At 43.6% G+C, this 21,121-nt stretch overlaps 1 protein-coding gene across 1 annotated transcript; it reads left to right on the plus strand.

The window, feature by feature from the left end:
* The first annotated feature begins 8,758 nt into the window (after nt 1-8,758).
* On the plus strand, nt 8,759-13,532 carry LOC140389904 (RING finger protein 228). Its single transcript, XM_072474538.1, has one exon. It carries the CDS (start codon nt 9,312-9,314, stop codon nt 10,062-10,064), a length of 753 nt encoding a protein of 250 aa, XP_072330639.1. The 5' UTR covers nt 8,759-9,311; the 3' UTR covers nt 10,065-13,532.
* Nucleotides 13,533-21,121: the final 7,589 nt, after the last annotated feature.

Consider the following 21,121-nt stretch of genomic DNA (forward strand, 5'->3'; position numbering starts at 1 on the left):
CAATTGTTGGGTTTGTTCATCATCCACTTTCGGGGAGTTGGTTACCGTTGACTGCTGAGGAAGGGGAAGGGTTTCAGGGGGTGTTTGTGGGATGTTTTGATTGATTGGGGTTGTTTTTGTATTGTGAAAATGTTGAATTTTTTTTGAATAAAAATACCATTAAATTGAACCCTGAACAGTTTCTAAACATATAAAGTGGAAGCAATTATTGAGGGAAAGCAAAGTACTGTGGATGCTGGAAATCTGAAACGAAAAACAGGAAATGCAGGGAATATTCAGTGGCACTGGCAGTAACAATGGAAAGAGAAAGAGAGTTACCATTTTGAGGTCAATATGACTTTTCTTAGGACCTGCTGGGGACAAGGCAGCTTTGAGATAGGAAGAGTTGGAGCTTATGCTTGGAGGGAGAGGTCAAGTGTGTACATATGGCGGAGTGTGGCAGTGAATGAGGATCTCAGGATTCAGTTGGACAGCAGTCCGTGAAACAATATTTATCTTGGAGATTCTTGGAATCCTAGGTGGATTCCAGACATGAAAGATGGAACTTCTGTTGGAATCCACAGGGAGTAAGTCAGAGACGGGGATAGTCACTGAAGAAGGGAATGTAGCTGTAACAGCAAGTCTAGTGATCACCTTAACAAACACCAGGGCGGGGGGGGGGGGATCGGAATAGGAAGCTCTGAAGGTGAAGACAGCGAAAGAGACAAACAGAAATTTGACGATATGAGCAGAACTTCTTCAAGGTAGACATTCCTAGCAGAGAAGTGACAGTGAATGAAACATTAAAATGTAAAATGCTGCAGCCCTGAAATAAAAACAGAAACTGCTGGAAAAAAGATCAGCAGGTCGGCAGCATCTGTGAAGAGAGATACAGTTTTGGAAGGAGTGTCATTTTGGACTCATTACATTAACTGTTTCTTTCTTCGCAAATACTGTCAGGCCTGCTGAGCTTTTCTAGCAGTCCCTGAATTTATCACAGCAAGGGAGAAGGTTGGCTTAATTTAAAAAAATATATTTTTTATTCTCCTCCTTTTTCACAATTGCTCCCAAATTTACACCCACCAACAATAAACAATAAACAGTAACACATATGTCAATCCCCATATCAATAACAACGATCCCATCCTCTCACCAAACCCCAAACATTAGCCCGCATGTTCACATAAACAAATGACAAAAAGGAATCAGGAATCACCCACAGTCACCATCAACACACCACCCCACTCCCCCCAACTAATGTTCGATGTTATCCAGTTCTTGAAAGTGCATGATGAATAATGCCCATGAATTGTAGAACCCCTCCATCATTCCCCTCAGTTCAAACTTAACCTTCTCAAGAGTCAAGAATTCCAACAAGTCCCCCGCCACGCCAGGGCACAGGGTGGAGAGGTTGCTTTCCATCCCATCAGGATCCGCCTTTGGGCGATCAACGAGGCGAAGGCTACAACATCTGCCTCCGCTCCCGTTTCCAACCCTGGCTGACACCCCGAATATGGCCACCCGGGGGCTCAGGTCCAGTTTCACGTACACCACTTTAGAAATTATCCTAAAAACCTCCTTCCAGTAATCCTCTAGCTTTGGACAGGACCAAAACATATGAACGTGATTAGCAGCCCCCCCCCCCCCCCCCCCCCCACCCCCCGCAACGTTCATACACATCTTCTACTCCTTCAAAGAATCGGCTCATCCTTGCCCTCGTGAGGTTTGCTCCGTATACCACCTTCAGCTGGATCAGCCCCAACCTCGCACACGAGGTGGAGGCATTCACTCCAGAACCCCTCCTCCTTATCCTCTCCCAACTCTTCCTCCCACTTTGCTTTGATCCTTCATTTCTTTCAAAATAGCTCTGTAAACCGCCGACACTACCCCCTTCTCCAATCCCCCTGTCGTCAGCACCTCCTCCAGCAATGTGGAGGCCGGCTCCACCGGGAAGCTCTGTACCCACTTTCTGGCAAAATATCTAACCTGCATGTATCTAAACATTTCGCCCTGCTCCAGCCCATGCTTTGCTTCCAGCTCCTTCAGCCCTGCAAACCGACCCCTAAGAAACAAATCTTTTAGTGTCTTAATCCCCTTCTCCTCCCATTTCCGAAAATTTCCATCCCACCTCCCTGGCTCAAATCTGTGGTTCCCCCGAATCGGCATTTCCCTTGACCCTGCCCCCAACCCGAAGTGTTGGTGAAACTGCCTCCAAATTCTCAATGAAGCTATTATTACCGGACTCCCTGAGTACTTCCCCGGGGCTATCAGGAGCGGCGCTGTTGCTAGTGCTTTCAATCCCGACCCCCTGCACAAACTCTCCTCCATTCTGACCCACTGGGAATCAACCCCTCTGACCCACCTCCGCACCTTCCCCACATTCGCCGCCCAGTAGTAATACATCAGGTTCGGAAGACCCAAACCCCCTCCCCTCTGTAGCAGGAAGGTTGGCTTTATAAGGACCAAAAAGGAGAGCATCATGTCGAGGCATACAGGGCTGATGCAAGAGTGTTAGGTGAACCTTCAGCCTTGTGCACCCCTCCCCACAATTAACTTTTGAAATGAATATTATGCATTAGTATGAATTAAAATTCTGCATTTATAATTACAGATTTATTTAGCATGAAAAAGAAGAATATCCCGATACTGATTGTCCATTCTCATTGTTCCACACTTTTCACAGGATCGGTACTGGAAGAAAAGCACGTTATGATGTATAATATGGCTCATGTAATGAAATGCTTTGTGTTCCTGCAACAATTACCAGTTAATCTATGCTCAATTTATGTGCATAAATTATGACAGAGTGGACTAGATTAAATACTGTTCTTAGATAGTATTTATGGATTTGTCATTTTTAAATTGTCATATAGATGTACACATTTGTAAATCTTACATAAACAGAATGAGGAATACGATATGAAATTTTGGGGAAGACTGCAATGTAAATACATGGAAATCTATATTTATGTCAATATATGGTTGTATATCAGTAGTTCTACACCTTTAAATTCCACTATTATAGCCTATTTGTTTTCTTATATAATTTCATGAATAGTTCATTCAGTTTTTCAGCCGCCTAGCAGATTTTGCCTCTCCAGGTGATTGCATAGTTTGCCCATTGGTTGTACTGGCTCTTTAGGCTGAGGACATGGCAAAAGTGTTAAATGTGCTCTTTGTATCTGTCTTCACACAGGATATAGAAGATGTAAATGTTAGAATAAAAGAGTGGAGAGTTATTGACAAGATAATAACAGATAAAAAGGATTATCAAAAAGATTAGCATTATGAAAATTGGATATGTCACCTGGTACAAATGGAATGCATCCAGGAATGCTGAAAGAAGCAAAGGTACAAATGGCAGAGACATTGGTCATAATGTTTCAATCCCCATTGGATAGTAGTGGAGGAGCACTGGGAGTTTGCTATACCATGCTTCAAAAAAGGGGAGAGGGATAAGCCAGGATATCATTGGTCAGTCAGCATAACATTGGCCACGTGGTAGTTACTGGAAACCATTATTAGGGAAACATAAACTTAATTTGGAAAGACCTGGGTTAATCAAGGACAACCATCTTGGACTTTTGTTAAAGGAAGATCATACCTGACTAACTTGACTGAATTCTTTGACAGGTAATCAAGGTTGTAGGTGATTTTACCTATTTCCTAAGTTAGGAGGTTGATTGACAACATCTTAAACTAAATCTAACACCTTTATTGAGAATTTTGAATCAAAATTTTAATTAAAGAATCCGGTTACCCCTCAGGTGGTCTTTGACTGATTTACTTTGCTTCCTATCGATACGTACACCGTTTAAATTAAGTCAGTTTCATCTCAGGGGTTCAATCAGAGGTGATTGTACGTCACTTATGAGTTATCCTTGATTGTGATCTCCCTGCTTGGTCTTGCTTCCCATTGATACATATCTTCTGTCTTCTTTCTTGAGTGCTCCCTGTCCATACTTATATTCTGTCTCATTTCTTGATTGCTTTTGTGTGGGACTTTTCAGGAGATTACATACAGAATACAATTTGTGAAAGAGTTCATGTGTAATTCTCTTTTGGATCCAAACTGGTTAGTTGCTGCCTAATGGGCTGTTCATTGGTCAACACATTCCTCCTGTAGTTCCTCCTCATCTCAGTTTTAAATCTACCTCCTCTCAACCTATATCTGTGACCTCTCATTCTAGATTGCCCCACAATGTTTACTTTATCAATCCCTCTTTGTATTTTATATAGCTTAATCAGATCCCCTGTCATTCTTCTAAACTTCAGTGGGTATAAGCCCAAACTGTCCAATCTCACCTCGTACATCAACTCTTTCATCCCTGGAACCAATCTGGTGAACCTCCTCTGAACTGCCTCTGATGCCAGCACATCCTTCCTCAAATAAGGAGACCAAATCTGAACACAATACTCCAGATGTGATCTCAACACCCTATATTGAAAAAATTAAGACTGTTCTCCTTGGAACAGAAAAGGTTAAGAGGTGATGACGTACCGGGGGAAGGTCCTAGCGGCCAGGTCTCTGGCACTGAGTCTGACTCTGTGGCTCAGAAGGGAAGGGGGAAAATAGAAAAACAATAGTGATAGGAGACTCAATGGTTAGGGGAATAGATAGGAGATTCTGTGGTCACGAGTGAGACTCCCGGAAGGTATAGTGCCTCCCGGGTGCCAGGGCCAGGGATGTCTTGGCTCATGTCTACAGGATTCTTAAGGGGGAGGGGGAGCAACCAGAAGTCGTGGTGCACATAGGCACCAACGACATAGCTAAGAAAAGGGATGAGGATCTAAGAAGTGATTTTAGGGAGTTAGGTTGGAAGCTAAAGAGCAGGACAAGCAGAGTCGTGATCTCAGGATTGCTACCGGTGCCACGTGCAAGTGAGGCAAGGAACAGAGAGCAAGTGCAGCTGAACACGTGGCTACAGGGCTGATGCAGGAGGGAAGGCTTCAGATATGTGGATCATTGGGATATCTTCTGGGGAAGGTGGGACCTGTACATGAAGGACGGATTGCACCTAAACTGGAGGGGCACCAATATACTGGGTGGGAGGTTTGCTAGAGCTCTTCGGGAGGGTTTAAGCTAGTTTGGCAGGGGGTTGGGAACCAGAGCTATGGATTAGAGGATAGAGTAGCTGTTGAACAGGCAGAAATAGTATGCAGTAAGTCTGTGAGGAAGGATATACTGTTGATAGGGCAAAGTTGCACTCAGTGGAATGGGTTAAAGTGTGTCTGTTTCAATGCAAGGAGTGTCAGGAATAAGGGAGATGAACTTAAGAGCATGGATCAGTACTTGGAACTATGATGTTGTGGCCATTATGGAGACATGGATTTCACAGGGGCAGGAATGGTTGTTAGATGTTCCAGGGTTTAGATGTTTTCAGAAGAATAGGGAGGGAGGTAAAAGAGGAGGGGGAGTGGCACTGTTAATTAGGGAGTGCACCACAGCTGCAGAAAAGGAGGTCGTTCAGGAGGGTTTGTCTACCGAGTCAGTATGGGTGTAAGTCAGAAACAGAGTTGTTGTCATGGGTGACTTCAACTTCCCTAATATTGACTGGAATATGTCAGGTGTGTACAGGAAGGATTCCTGACTCAATATGTAGATAGGCCGATTAGGGGGGAGGCCATATTTTACTTGGTGCTCGGCAACGAAACAGGCCAGGTGTCAGATGTCTCAGTGGGAGAGCATTTCAGCGACAGTGACCACAACTCCTTGACCTTTACCATAGTCATGGAGAGGGGATAGGAACACACAGTATGGGATGGTATTTAATTGGGGGAGGGGAAATTATACTGCTATTAGTCAGGAGCTGAGGAGCATAAAGTGGGAACAATTGTTCTTGGGGAAATGCACAACAGTAATGTTGGGATTGTTTATGGAGCACTTGCTGCGAGTTTTAAATAGTTTTGTCCCACTGAGACGAGGAAGGAATGGTAAGGTGAAGGAGTCTTGGAGCTTCTAGTCAAGAGGAAGAAGGAAGCTTACGTAAGGTTGAGGAAGCAAGGATCTGACTCGGCTCCAGAGGGTTACAAGGTATCCAGGAAGGAACTCAAAAGTGGACTGAGGAGAGCTAGAAGAGGGCATGAAAAAGCCCTGGCGGGAAGGATTAGGGAAAACCCCAAGGCGTTCTACACTTATATGAGAAATAAGAGGATGATCAGAGTGATAGGGCCAATAAGGAATAGTGGAGGGAACTTGTGCCGAGAGTCTGAAGAGATGGGGAGGCCCTAAATGAATACTTTGCTTCAGTATTCACTGGAGAGAGGGACCTTGTTGCCCATGAGAAAAGTGTGAACCAGGTTAATAGACTGGAACAGGTTGATATTAAGGAGGATGTGCTGGAAATTTTGAAAAGCATCAGGATAGATGAGTCCCCTGGGCCTGAAGGGATATACCCAAGGTCACTACGGGAAGCGAGGGAGGAGATTGCTGCGCCATTGGCGATGATCTTTGCATCCTCATCTCCACTGGAGTAGTATCGGATGATTGGTGGGAGGCGAATGTTGTTCCCCTATTCAAGAAAGGGTGTAGGGAAATCTTTGGGAATTACAGACCCATCAGTCTTACGTCTGTGGTGAGCAAAATATTGGAAAGGATTCTGAAAGCTAGGATTTATGATTATTTAGAAAAACATAGTTTGATTAAAGATAGTCAGCGTGGCTTTGTGAGGGGCAGGTCATGCCTCACAAGCCCCATTGAATTCTTTGAGGATGTGATGAGACACATTGATGAAGGTCGGGCAGTGGATGTGGTGTATATGGATTTCAGTAAGGCATTTGATAAGGTTCCCCATGGTAGGCTCATTCAGAACGTTAGGGGGCATGGGATACAGGGAAAAGTGGCTGTCTGGATACAGAATTGGCTGGCCGAAACAAGACAGCAAGTGGTAGTGGATGGAAGTATTCCGCCTAGAGGTCGGTGACCAGTGGTGTCCCACAAGGATCTGTTCTGGGACCTCTACTCTTTGTGGTTTTTACAAATGACTTGGATGAGGAAGTGGAAGGGTGGGTTAGTAAGTTTGCCGATGACACGAAGGTTGGTGGAGTTGTAGATAGTGTTGAGGGTTGTTGCAGGTTACAACAGGACATTGACAGGATGCAGAGCTGGGCTGAGAAGTGGCAGATGGAGTTCAACCTTGATAAATGTGAAGTGGTTCATTTTGGAAGATTGAATTTGAATGCTGAATACAGGGTTAAAGGCAAGATTCTTGGAAGTGTGGAGGAACAGAGGGATCTTGGGGTCCACGTACATAGATCCCTCAAAGTTGCCACCCAGGTTGATAGGGTTGTTAAGAAGGCGTATGGTGTGTTGGCTTTCATTAACAGGGGGATTGAGTTTAAGAGTCGCGAGGTTTTGCTGCAGCTTTATAAAACTCTAGTTAGACCACACTTGGAAAATTGTGTCCAGTTCTGGGCGTCTCATTATAGGAAGGATGTGGATGCTTTGGAAAGGGTACAGAGATTTACCAGGATGCTGCCTGGACTGGAGGGCATGTCTTATGAAGAAAGGTTGAGGGAGCTAGGGCTTTTCTCACTGGAACGAAGAAGGCAGAGAGGTGACTTGATAGAGGTGTACAAGGTGATGAGAAGCATGGGTAGAGTGGATTGCCAGAGACTTTTCCCCAGGGTGGAAATGGCTGTCACGAGGGGACATAATTTTAAGGTGATTGGAGGAAGGTATAGGGGAGATGTCAGAGGTAGGTTCTTTACACAGAGCGTGGTGGGTGTGTGGAATGTACTGCCAGCAGAGGTGGTGGAGTCAGAGTCATTAGGGACATTTAAGCAACTCTTAGGCAGGCACATGGACAGCAGTAAATTGAAGGGGTGTAGGTTAGGTTGATCTTAGATTAGGATAAATGGTTGGCACAACATCGTGGGCTGAAGGGCCTGTACTGTGCTGTACTGTTCTATGTGACCAAATTGATGGTTCCAAGATGGCGAATGGTGTTGATATTGTAGATAGTGGAAAACCTAGTCCTTCTAGCAATTGGATCAATAACCAAAGATTCAAATTAATTGACAAAAAATCTAGAGGGAAGGTGAAGAGAAGCATTTTTAATGACAGAGCAATTGGAATTTGGGATGTTCTGTTTAAAAAGGTCGTGGAAATTAATTCTACCACTAACTTTAAAGAGATGGACAGGGACTGGATGATGAGGGAGTTCGGGGAGTAAAATGGGGATGTGGGACTAAGTACAGCTGCTGTTTCCTAAGGGCTAGCACGGGCGCGATAGACTGAATGGCTTCCTTCTGTGCTGTAAATTCTATGATTCTCTTTCAATGATTTGCCTGCATAACAAAAGCTTCAAAGAAATTAATTGCGGAATACTTTGGGACATTTAAGGGAGGCTTGACCAGGTGAAATTCCTGTGTAAGTTTTGTTGTAGCATTGGCGACTTTCAGAATGACACGGATTGTCCACTGACATTACTCATTTCTGCCGTTAGCTTTGTGATAGCCAGTGATTTGGAGAGCGAGTTAAAAATGGAGATGAAATGACCTATTCCTGAAGGTCACCGCAGCTGAAAAATCTTTATTTTGTTTTAAAGATGGTGATGGTTTAGCTCGCTTATCACGGTTTAAAAACCCTGTTAACTCTTGGTTAGTGCAATTCAGTCAATCCAAGTTGAACTAATTGGAACACTAGGGGTACCCATTGTGTGAAAATCGACCAGTATTCATTCAGCTCTCAGTATATTATTCCTTTATATCTTCAATGACTGACCATCATTTGATATATATACGTTTCAGCCCAACATGTTTGTCTGTTGACGTTTTCTCGTATATTATTGTCAATTAAGGACAGTAAATGAAATGGGATTGTGTCAGACATTGTCAGCGTGTCCACTCGGGGCCGCTTTCTTAGTCATTCGGCAAAGAATGTATTGGAATGAACTCTTTCCAGGCGGTTTATACATTGAATGGGGAAATTTCTTTAATCCACTCCCTCCCTGTGTTGTCTCGATTCCGTTTTGCCTGCTGATCCGGCTCCTAACCCAGCGTCCTTGAGCAACACCGATGACAAAAACAACAAAGAGAGGTTACAGGATTTTTTTTCTCTCTCTCCCATTTCCCCTCTTTTCCTTTTGCGACCGGTGTGAGGCTGAACGATTCAGAAATCTCGCATTGGAGCCGCCGGATTACATCATCGCTGCTCCGTCTTCGCGTCAAAGCCGAGTGGCTGGTTTTATTATGAACGGGGACAGATCAAAATGCAGGGCTGTGCGGGCTGGCATGTGAGGTATTAACGAGAGGGAGAGAGGAATAATGCTGGCGTGAGTGATTTTTTGGTGCCTTCATTGCAGTCAGCAAAGATTTGTTTTTAAGATGTCATGGCCGAGGCGGAGGCAAGTCCACCAGCACCGGATGCAACAACCCCTTACGAAGAATACGAGTGCAAAATCTGCTACAATTACTTCGACCTGGATCGCAGGGCGCCCAAGATGCTGGAGTGTTTGCACACGTTTTGTGAGGAGTGTCTGACCACACTGCACGTCAGGGAGGAGCGGCCATGGCGAATCGCCTGCCCCATCTGCCGGCACAGGACGGCTGTGCCCGACTACAGGATTCACAACCTGCCCAATAACACCAAAGTCACCGAGGCTTTCCCGCTGTACGTGGGGGCCGACCCCCTGCCCCAGGATGTCCTGCCTCCGGCTCCCCAGCCGCAGCGGCCCCAGGTTCCGCGCCACCAGCAGCCTCAGCCGCCCTCCAGGCCCGGCGCTGCTGCTCTGCCAGCCCAGCTCGCCGCGCCGTCCGCAACCGCGGGCAGCCGCCAGTCGCCGGGCCCCTCGGCGCCTTACGAGAGCTGCCAGAACTGCAAGCGGGCCGCCCTCACCGCCGGCTGCGTGTGTGTGGTCTTCTCCTTCCTCTCCATGGTGGTGCTGCTCTTCACCGGCTTGATCTTTGTCAATCATTACAACAGCTCCCCCTCGCCTGTCGGCCCCATCTGCCTGTCGGTGGCCAGCATCTTAGCCTTGTTCTCAGTGGTTGTCACGTGGGTCATCTGCTGGCTCAAATACCGCCCCGAGAGCAATGGGCAAGTCAATAACACAGCGCCCCGCGTCCTCTTCAACCAGGAGTGACACCTAGCACCCAGGATGGCTGCAACATGACCAACTGGGGAACAAAGAAACCCCCCCCCCCACCCCTCCTCTCCCCCCCCCCCCCCCGACCTTCCCATCTATGTGCTGCCATCCAATACTGCTTGCATGCTCCGACGAAAGGTTCCTGAATCCCATCACTCAACACCGTACCCCATTATATATAAATATGCATCCAGCAGACGACAAACTTAATTTACAATGACCGATGTTTGAGCTTGTGGGCGAACCAATCCCCCTTCCAGATATGTGTATCCCAAAGGCTGGCTATGCTTTGTGCTAATAACGGATGTTGCGTGCGTTGTATTGTGTGGAAATGTACATGTCCATAAGTGAAATATGCATCATTAGATTTTGACCATGAAAGAATATAATATATGTACAGTTTAAAAAAAAAAGGGGGGGGGGGATAGCCGTGGTTTAAAGTCACTACACTGTGGTTTCCTGGATGGAGAAGTCGGAGGGGGGGGGGGGGGGGGGCGGTCCGGGAGTCTTGGGAGATAAAAGGATTTCGTGGATTAGATCGCCGGCCATCGATATCCCTGGGAGACAATGCCTCTTTTTCGAAAGATTGCAGACTATTCAGGGCTAATGCTGGCCAGGAGGGCCTTTTAAAATCAGAGGGAAAATATATAAATAGACGTGCTGTAGTTCAGTCGAATGGAGCCAGTGGCTTGAAACATCTGAGAAGTGGTTACACAGAATACCAAGGGCCACATGCGTCACAAGAGCATTATTCACATGTCGGGATCCATCCAGTGATGTGTATTAGTCACCAGTAAGTATTATTTGGTAATGTTGCTCCATAAATCTATCATCTCTGGGTAACCACAGTTTTCACCAGAGAGGGCAATAAATATGTAAGAAATTACCCCTCCCCTACAGGGAGCTTTCAAAATGTAAGACAGCAAAAATGTAGATTGATAAAATTATGGAAATAATGCAGATACAATGGAAGCTTGAAGATATGTTCGGATTGCCCTTTAACACATCGAGGTGGATTTAAATTCAAGTGTGTAATTTCAAAACAAGCCTGGGAAATTGCCAACTACAAATTGCTTTCGAGTGCCTGACAATTCAATTGAAAGTAACTTCGAAGTTGCAGTGATGCTTCGTTCTTCCGGGTCTTTAGAGAGCGAAAGTGCGGCCCGTCACCACGTAAAGGACTTGTCTGAATTTCGGGAATAGTTACATCGCCTTTCGGATCTGTGCTTTGCAATCTATTGAGTTGGGGTCAGTTTTTTTGAATCGACCGTTGGGCCGCGTGGACAAACATTACTCCTTCCTGAATTTCTACATGGAGCCAAAGTGGAAAATTGAGCTCAAGTGCAAGTTATACTGACGCATCCCCTCTACGAAATGTGCACAAATTAACCAATAACCTCTGGAAGCAAACACAAGACCACGTGGCTGGGATTGGGTCATTGGTTGAAGACCGTGACGAAAAGGAGCCAATCGGACTGGTGGGGAGCTGCACTGACCGAACGTGTTCACGGTCTCTGAACCGTGGCCTTGGAAATGATTATTTTATAAATACAAGATGATCCAGGGCGCTTGTGATAAACTGTGCAAAATGACCCATTGTGGGAGGATTAAGGCCAAACCAGTTAGCTTTCTACTTTTCTTAATATGACGTTAAGATTGGTTTCCCGAATGGTTGAGAAAGGCATCCAGATTCCATACAGAGGATCAGATATTTACAAGCAGTATTCTCGGTTGAATGAATGAATGAATGAAAATTGCATATTATCACAAGTAGGCTTCAAATGAAGTTACTGCGAAATAGTCGCCACATTCCGGCGCCTGTTCGGGGAGGCTGGTACGGGAATTGAACGTGCTGCTGGCCTGCCTTGATCTGCTTTCAAAGCCAGCGATTTAGCCCTGTGCTAAACCGAGTTTAACTCGGAGAACAACTGGTATTCCTGGGTGAAGGTCAGAGAAGTGAGCCAATGGTCCTGCTGCCCTTTCACTTCAATTGTTGTTTACTATCCCTCCTGCCGAAATAGCGTGTGCGTGTGACAGAGAAGAGGGTAGTGAGCTGGGCAATGATATCTCCGCGATTGAATCTACCAAAAAGATAGCAAGGTGTCCATTTGGATCAGGTGCAAAAGGGAGCCCAGTGCCACGATATAACAAAGAATGCATGCTCTCTAGGAAGGAGGAGATAGTGAGACAGTAGCTGTATTTCCGACCAGTGCCTGAGGTGTTCGAAATCACACTAGTTTTGAAATTAAGCCCCGCTGTGGAGAAATTAACGCACGAATGGTTAACGCATTGGATTCCCTCTGCTAGTTTGGCGGACAAATAAAACAGTTTAAAATAAATGCACGTTCTTTGCCTTAAAAGTAGTGGAAAGAGCAATTTCCCGGGGGTGCGTTAAACGTTTGCTGGCGGGTATCCGACATAGTTTCAAGGTCAGGAACTTCTTTTTGGAAGTCTAAAGAAAATATGCCTTTTGCAGAACCGCGATGATAAAATTCGAAAGTTTGCTGTCGAAAACTAAACTTTGTTTTCCAGACCAACTGAGCCTTCGTTTGGTATTTCCATTGCCATCAAATAAATGTTAGTGACATCAACGGAAACGCCTTTATTTAAATATTGTAATTGCACTGGATTATATGCGATATTTATGCAAAACGTTTTCTCGGTTTCTCATACTTTTTTGCCACATCGAAATAACAGCATTACCACCTTTGTTCTCAATGTGGATTATAATCAATGAAGTAATATGTGATTGTTAGATATTAGCCAAACCCATATTCCGGATATATGATGAATAGAGGGGTTGTGAGGTTTATAAAGTGGCAGTATTATACCATTGTACACGCAGTTTTCGCAACATGTTAGTTGGATTTCGATACTTTAAAGGGTTTAGAATTATTTCGTTAAACGATCGAAACAGCGAAACCTGAAGCAACCCCTTCTGGAATTTTGTTAGGAAAGGTCAATGGTTTCGTTCAGAATCCTGCTGAGATTTACTCGTGTATTTATATTTTGACATTAGCACAATTAACTCTTTCTAATTTGTAAATGGGTCAAAAGCATTGGGATGTGTTTGAGATAGTACACACCGCTTTCACTCTGTTTTTCAATCTAAGTATAGAAATGGGTGTTACTAAAAGACAACACATTGTGTCAAATAAGTATAACTTGCACATATTAGATATTTTCAATTTCTAAGTATGAATGTCAAATTTGTGTAATGTATTATCCAGAAACAACACAGTTCAACTCTACGGATTGAATCTAGGCTGGCCTAGATGGCTTTCTAAAAAAAGTGTTCTCCCCTCTTTGCTAATTGTATGAGGGTTTTGTTTTGCTTGTATTATTCTTTCAGTTCGCCAAAGTAACTGGAAACTGCAGAAGTAGCAAGAAGAAACTGTAATGCTTGGATACTTTCAACTACACTCAACTGTTGCTGGAACATTAAAATCTATAAATTAGACTGAAGGATGACAAGTGGTGATGTCAATTGTTTATCGCGGGGTCTGGCTTGTGTAAAGCGGATACCAAATTAGTACATTCAGTTTAAACCCAATTAGCTTCGTCAAAGTGAATACACCGATAGCTCAAATGGCCAGCCTGGAATCAATTGTGCGCCAGAAAATGCAAGATAGTATTAAACTTATTTATTTCAATGTTATTATCCATGTGTGGCAAACTTTGATCTTTATGGTCTTTAAAACAATGAGCAGGAATGAGGTAAAGGGAGCCCTTAAGTAGGAATTCTGGCAGAATTACAGTTATTTAGCGTTTGATATTAGCAAAAATGAATTCAGCAGGATTAATACAGACACATATTAGTCACAATAAATAATAAATAATTGCCACTGCCTTTTAAGTAATAATTGTTAAACTTAACACCTACGTATAATTTTATAGTAAAATCATTTTAGAGAGGGCATTCCCCCAATGTTTACACCTATCAGGTTTGGTTGAATAATATTGAGTAGATTGAATGACATTTAGAAAGTTACCACGAACAAACTGCCAACTTTGAAATTGTTACTGCTATGTTTACAGCATTGCGCAGAAGTGAATTGAAAATGATTTCTGAAGAAGTTTACTTTCTGTTTCTGAGAATGGTCAGGCTCAATCTGCATTTCTGAAACTGATGGTCCGCTGAGCCTAAAATATTCAAAACTAAAGATTATTTCCTGTCGTTAACCAGGAATACAAATTGAGAAAGTGCTATTCACAGTCAACTAGTGTGCAAACGTCTATAGTATTTTCCTAAATTTGACGTTAATTTGGAACACTAAATACTCTGAACTCTACCAAAACTTCTGCCTGGTGTACAAGGACACAAGGAACAGGGATCGGAGTAGACAATGAGGTGCTAACCTAACCAACCTGCTCTGCTATTCTATAAAATCTGGTTTGATCTTGGGCTTCAACTCCACGTTCCTACCTCTTCCCCCTATCCCTCGATTCACCCCCCCCCCCCCCCCTGGAGTGGCCAAATATCTGCCTATCTCACCCTTAAATATAATCAAGGATGGAGCATCCACAACCCTCTGGGGTAGAGAATCGTAAAGATTCACTAACCTTTTGAGTGAAGTTATTTCTTCTCATCTCGGTCCTAAATGACTAACTCTTTTTTCTGAGACCATACCCTGATGTGTTGGTTCATCAACCAGCAGAAACATCTCTCAGCAACGACCCTATCAAGCTCCTTCAGAATCTTGTGCAATACACGGAGATCACATCCCATTCTTCTAAATTCCAGAGAATATAAACCGAATTTATTCAGCCTCTCATCAGAGGACACCAGTCCCCTTCCCAGGGATCCATTTCGTGTGCTTTCACTCGGTGCCTTCAATGCAAGTACAACTTCCTTACATATGGAGGCCAAAACTACACACCGTATTCCAGGTGCAATCGCATCAAACCCCTGTACAATTGTGACAAGACTTCTTTATTGCTGAACCCAATCCCCTTGCAATTACGGCCAGCGTGCCATTTACTGTACTCGTATTTGGGTTCCTGTACGAGCACACGCAAGTCTCTCTGAAAATCAGCCCTTACAAATTTCATACCTTTCAAGCATATTCTAATTGTATATTCTTAAGACCAAAGTGAAAGACTGCACACTTCCGAATTCAGCTGAGGGTGAGGTATGAAAACAAAGCTCTACTTACACTGATTCTCATTTAATTCACATTTCAGGCAATTTTGACTTCTTGAATTTGCACTCTTAACTCCAGCTCCTTTCTCTCACTCTATGAATAAGCCTGCGATTCTACCACTGCGATAAGATAACTTGATTTGATCATGTAAACCTAGGGACCAATTACACCAAAAGTGGTTGGTGGCTAATTTGTAGGGTTGTGCAGGGCGGGAATAGTGGCGAGGGACAAGCTGGACTCTACAATTAACGTAGATGGCTGTTTCAAAATAAGGAAAATAGAAAATGCTGGAAATACTCAGCAGGTCAGGCAGCGTCAGTGGAAAGAAACAGAGCTAATGTTTCATGTTGTCATGACACTTCATCAGAATGTATCTCTTCCCCCACCCCATCCCCCTTCTGAGGTGTATCTAGAGCCCTGGTGTATTTCCAAATCTCCATGTGGTTGAAAGCAGGCTCCTTGATGTTAAGGATGCTAACTTCCTTTGCTATTTTAATGAGAGGGTTTACACATTGAAAACCATCTGGGTTGTATAACACCAAATGGTAACGGCAGAGAAAACACTCCCCAAAGTTAATTGGTGCATTTATTAATAATAGTAGTATGCAATTTCCTTCAGATTTAACATCCGGTGCTTCCTGGAAAACAGCTAATTTTGCTATACAGAAAGCTGAATACATTTGGCATTGAGAAAAGCTTTGTGTGAAATATTATAGGGTGTGTGTGTGTGCACACACTGTCTTTCAAAGACAGTGCTAGCTTTCTTCAACCGGCTTCTTGCTACAGAGGAGTATCTACCGCTGCAAGAAGCAGCTGGGGCACAGTGGCTAAATCAGGTGGGAGTAAAATCTACTGCCTTGAAGGGAGAGATAGTACGAGAGGCCAGGGGCAACAGTAAACATTTTCCCTCTTTGACAAAGTTTCACAAGCCTGCAGGATTGCCGACGCCAAGTTTGTGTGTAAATTCTGCTGTGCCCAATGTCAATTTAAATACTAAATGCAGCTTAAGTGCTTCATGTCTGGAGTCACTAGTTTCCATTGATCTGTGAGGCACATTTCACTGCACCTTGTGAATTAATCAATGGGAGATCGACACTTTGATTTCACTGCACATAAGCAATAATATATTGGGACAGTTATTCTGTTCAATCACACAAGTTAATTAGGACACAACTGTTTGTCATTGTAAATGGGATTTGGTACATCTTAACTTCACATGAAGCAAGGCACATGAGATAAGATATCAATACAGAGAAGAGCTGGCTACTAGGTGTAGTGACATTGCAAACATTAAAAATTGTATTTACAACATTGCTAAACATGGCACCCAGGACAATGTTCTCTTTTGCTTTAATTAACTGGCTAAACACTTATTTATTTGCATGCATAATTTCGAGCACCCCAGCAAAATATATATTCGGTTCAATAAAAAGCTTTTTTATTTATTAAAAAAAAAGATTCAAACAGATACTATGCCTCAGCAAATGTCTGTGCAGTTCAAAGGTTATTTGTTCTTTTTTAAGATGCATTTTGTTTACAAATTTTCCCCAATTTAAGTTGGTACTTGCCAAAAAGGCAGTTCGCTGCATTTTACACACCGAATGCTAAACCTTAGTGGAAATAAAATATACTGTTGTGTCTATAAAGAGCTAATTACTGTACGGGTTACAAAGAATCAGTTTGAGGAAAATAGAGACAAAATATGATGAAGGATTGGGGATGGAGGGAGAAAGACATGCAAATTGGTGAGAATCAATTTGGTCCAAACATGGCAAAAGTTGAAAAGTATCCAAAGCTCAAAAAAGTTGCTGGAAATAAACAGCTTTAGGTTTAGATCTTTCATAAGAAGTCTTTACCCAAAACAATATTGTTTGTCTTTTCATATTATGATGAACCTGCCGCATATTTCCTGAATGGTCTGCGCAAAATCTTCATCGGCCCAGCTCATGGAGCTGGGTTTAAAGGCAGCTGTTAATTTACAGATTAGTGGGGCTGGTCAATGAGTCGTGACATTCCTCCTGCCTCTGGGTGAGCTCGCCGGGGGGCGGGTGAACAACAGAAGCGGCTGACACCCAGTAGTGGTGGCTGGCCAATAATGAACAATTAGGAGGCTCATGTGGGGGAAGAAGAGGACTCCGCCAGGATCTCCGCCAGTATCGGAGCGACCTTCCTGCTGAGTGGAGGAGGCTAAGGTGGATGGGGGGGGGGGGGCAAATCAGATCTGGAGCTTGCATGCCCCAGTGACACCATCCTTAATTGGAGGTGGCCTACTTGTTGGTTGCTTCTGGGAAGATCTTGCAGACTGAAAGTGCTCACAGACCATTACCTGAAAGTGGAATATTTTCAAAGGTGGTAAGAATCCACACAATATTTCTGTTCCAGCATTTCATCTTTTTAAAAAGAAATCTTAATAGCCAAGTCAAAATGTCAAGCTTTGGCTGGGAACTTGCCTCCATTTTCAGTGCATCATCTGAAAACTCATCCCACACTGTAGAACACTGCAAGATTTCATTTTCATAGCTATATTGTGAAGAACAGAGTGGAGTTATATATTTCTCAAAGCTGACATTTTACAGAAAATAGAGGAAACCTCGTGTATGTTTCTTTTAAGGAAATCAGACCATGTAGAGGAAGGAGAACTGCATCTGGTGGATTAAAAGATTAATCTATTGGTTTTGATGAGTTCTTTCTCCTCAGTCCATTTTTGCAGCTGACACCATACTGCAGAATTGCAGTGAATGGCTGATTGATAGGGCAGAATACCCGGAGACCTGATTTAAAACAATCATTGTGGCATGTGAGCGTCGCTGGCTAGACCAGCATTTATTGCCCATCCACAATTGCCCTTGAAAAGGTGGTGGTGAGCTGCCTTCTTGAACTGCTGCAGGGCCTGTATGCAATTGCTGTGGACTACCAACATGTGGCATTCTTCGAGGAAAATCATCTGACCTCTGTACACATCGCCGAGGATTTTTGTATTTGTTATGTTTTGCCTTTGGATCAATTGCCTCCTCTGTGGCCTGTCAAACATCCAGAGTCAGCTCCGTACGTCAAAGTCCTTATATTGTGATTCAAAATCGTGTTTTGATAGAGGTTTGTTGACAAATGAGGCCAGTTTAGCTTCATATCGGTGAGGCATCTTTACTGCAAGGTGTGAAGTTTAACCTCAATGGAAGTTAACTGTTCCCACAAAATGATAATAACCACCCACAATTTTCTGATGATTCTGGTCATTTGCACCTCCAATGAGAGGGTGGATGGCTGGTCCTGGGCTTCTTGGATCAGCTGATTAGAGGTGCCAGACTGATGATGATTCAATCTGATGCATCACTGGCCAACTTCTCTCAATGCATCTATGCATCTCCCCACTGCTACAAACCTAACTTGGTGATTCAGCAATTTACTGTAGGCCTGACTGTACGTCTGACTATGCAGGATTCTATGTCTTGGAGGCAAATAGCCAAAATTTCATGCCCATTCTTAAAAAAGGTACATTAAAGTCGCCCTTATAATGGCTACCTGGATCAGATCATCACGTCCTGTATATCGCGATGAATGGGCTTAAGGCCGCACTTCTGCCCAGTCTACCCCCGATTAGCCTGGGAGGGTACAGTGTCTCAAAACTGTGAGCAACACGCTTTTAATATGCAGTGGCAGCACGAGGGGTAATCTCCACTAATAGCATGCTGCCATCAAGCCATAAAAATGTTCTGCTTAGCATACAAATGTGTAATGTGGTACTTGAATTTCAGTGTTGGTGTAATGCCAGGTACGTAGGCCGTATGTCCCAGTGACTGGTGGATCATATCAATCAGCATGTCCTTTCCGCTGTTCACCTGACTGTGCTTAACCAGCCCGTGCTTACAAAAATCAAAAAAAATAGCATCCAGAATTAGATGTGATTCTGTGATTGGACAACACTTGCTAAACAATCCTTTTCATTTTCATTAAAAAATAAATTAAATTTAAAGTACCCTTTGTTTCCAATTAAGGGTCAATTTAGCATGGCCAATCCACCTATCCTGTACATCTTTTGGGTTGTGGGGGTGAGATCCACGTAGACATGGGGAGAATGAGTAAACTCCACACGGTCAGTGACCCGGGGCCAGGATCAAACCTGGGTCCTTGGCGCCGTGAGGCAGCAGTGCTAACCACTGCACCACTGTGCCACCTTTTGCCACATCCTGATTGTGCTAACAATTATGCTTAAAACCAATTTAAGATTGTCAGTTAGGCTCACAGTGCGGCTCACTTATGCATGCAAGAAGACACATATTTTCACACACAGGGCCCTATCCATTGCAGAAGGAGCATGTCCACCTATTATGCCTTTTCCAAATTGCTCAGAGTCTGCTGTGCCTGGTTCATTCCCAATCAGAGTCGACCTGCCTGGTTTGAATTTGATCAAATCTGAGCAGATAACTGTTCCATACTGCATTCTCAAAGGCATTGTTTCCACAAATCAGAATTCATTGGTCAACCAATCAGCACTCTTTTCTCATGATATATTAATTATTGTTTCCCTTTACTGTTGGTAATTTCTTGCAAGCTGCCCTGATGAGTGCAAGAGGGAAAGTTTTGATAGTATGTCTCTTTTTTCAACAGTACTCAAGTTCTGTATGAAAAAAATATTTGTTCAGTTAGGACCCTCCCATACCATTTAAGTGCATACTCAGAACTTCCTTCAAGATATTTATCCTTTGGCTGGCGTTTGTTGCTCACTTGTGAATTTTAGCTGAAGATCCTGTATATATATATATTTAAAAAAAAAAAAAAAAATTCTGACTGGGTTCCGTTTTGTAGTAGTCTGTTTCCAGTTGCCATTCCATTCTAGTGCTTCTGGAACTTAGGTTCTTTCCAGTGGTCCAGGCTTGGTGTGAGTTAAGATATATATATATATATCATATATGCAGCACGGATTGGGATGGCTGTTCCACTTGGGTGAGGACATGGTACAGAGAAACACTGAGATCAGCATGAAGATGCTGCAAGTGGCCTCACAAAGACCTTGTTAAAGTGAGGGAAGCTTTTTAAAAAACATCTAAATACTACATTCTGTGCTGTGAGAAGCAGACACACCTATCTCACTGATACTTTTAAGTAAATACCTATTTTCTTAAAAGCATTATTCTTCACATGCAGTATTTCCATATTAGGAGCAGCATTGGATAGTTATCATTTTATTGTGGGGGGGGGGGGGGACAATTTCCGTCAGTAATAATCCATTTGAAAAAGGATCCTTCAGTCAAAAATATTTGAGAACCACTGTTTTATTAATTGTAGCAAGTTAACCGAACTCTATGCACATGTCTGTGAAAGCGAGTGAGGGAGAGGGAAAAATGCTACCATCTACAAGGCACAAGTCAGGAGTGTGATAGAATACTCTCTACTTTCCTGGTGGGGATAAGCTCCCACAACACTCAAGGAGCTCAACACCATCCAGGACAAAGTCATCCGCTTGACTGACACCCCAGCCATCACCTTAAACATCCACACCCTACACTACTGACGCTCAGTGGCAGCAGTGTGTACCATCTACAAGGTGCACTGCAACAATTCACCAAGGCTCCTTTGACAGCACCTTCCAAATCCACAACCTCCACCACCTAGAAGGACAAGGGCAGCAGAGGAATGGGAACACCGCCATCTCAAGATTCCCCTTCAAGCCACTCGCCATCCTGACTCAGACCTATATGGCTTTTCCTTCACTGACACTGGATCAAAATCCTGGAACCCCCTCCCTAACATCCCTGTGGGTTTGCCTACACCACATGGACTGCAGTGGTTCAAGAAAGTGGATCACCACTACTTTCTCAAGTGCAATTAAGGATGGGTAATAAATGCTGGCTTAGCCAGCGGCGCCCACATCCTGAGGAAGAATAAATAAATGTAAATTGATAAATGCTGGGA

Source organism: Scyliorhinus torazame, chromosome 14, assembly GCF_047496885.1.
Source record: "Scyliorhinus torazame isolate Kashiwa2021f chromosome 14, sScyTor2.1, whole genome shotgun sequence".
In the NCBI taxonomy this organism is placed as follows: domain Eukaryota; kingdom Metazoa; phylum Chordata; class Chondrichthyes; order Carcharhiniformes; family Scyliorhinidae; genus Scyliorhinus; species Scyliorhinus torazame.

What these genes read in the sequence shown, in the direction of transcription:
- LOC140389904 (XM_072474538.1), top strand. Translation starts at nt 9,312, where the DNA reads ATGGCCGAGGCGGAGGCAAGTCCACCAGCACCGGATGCAACAACCCCT.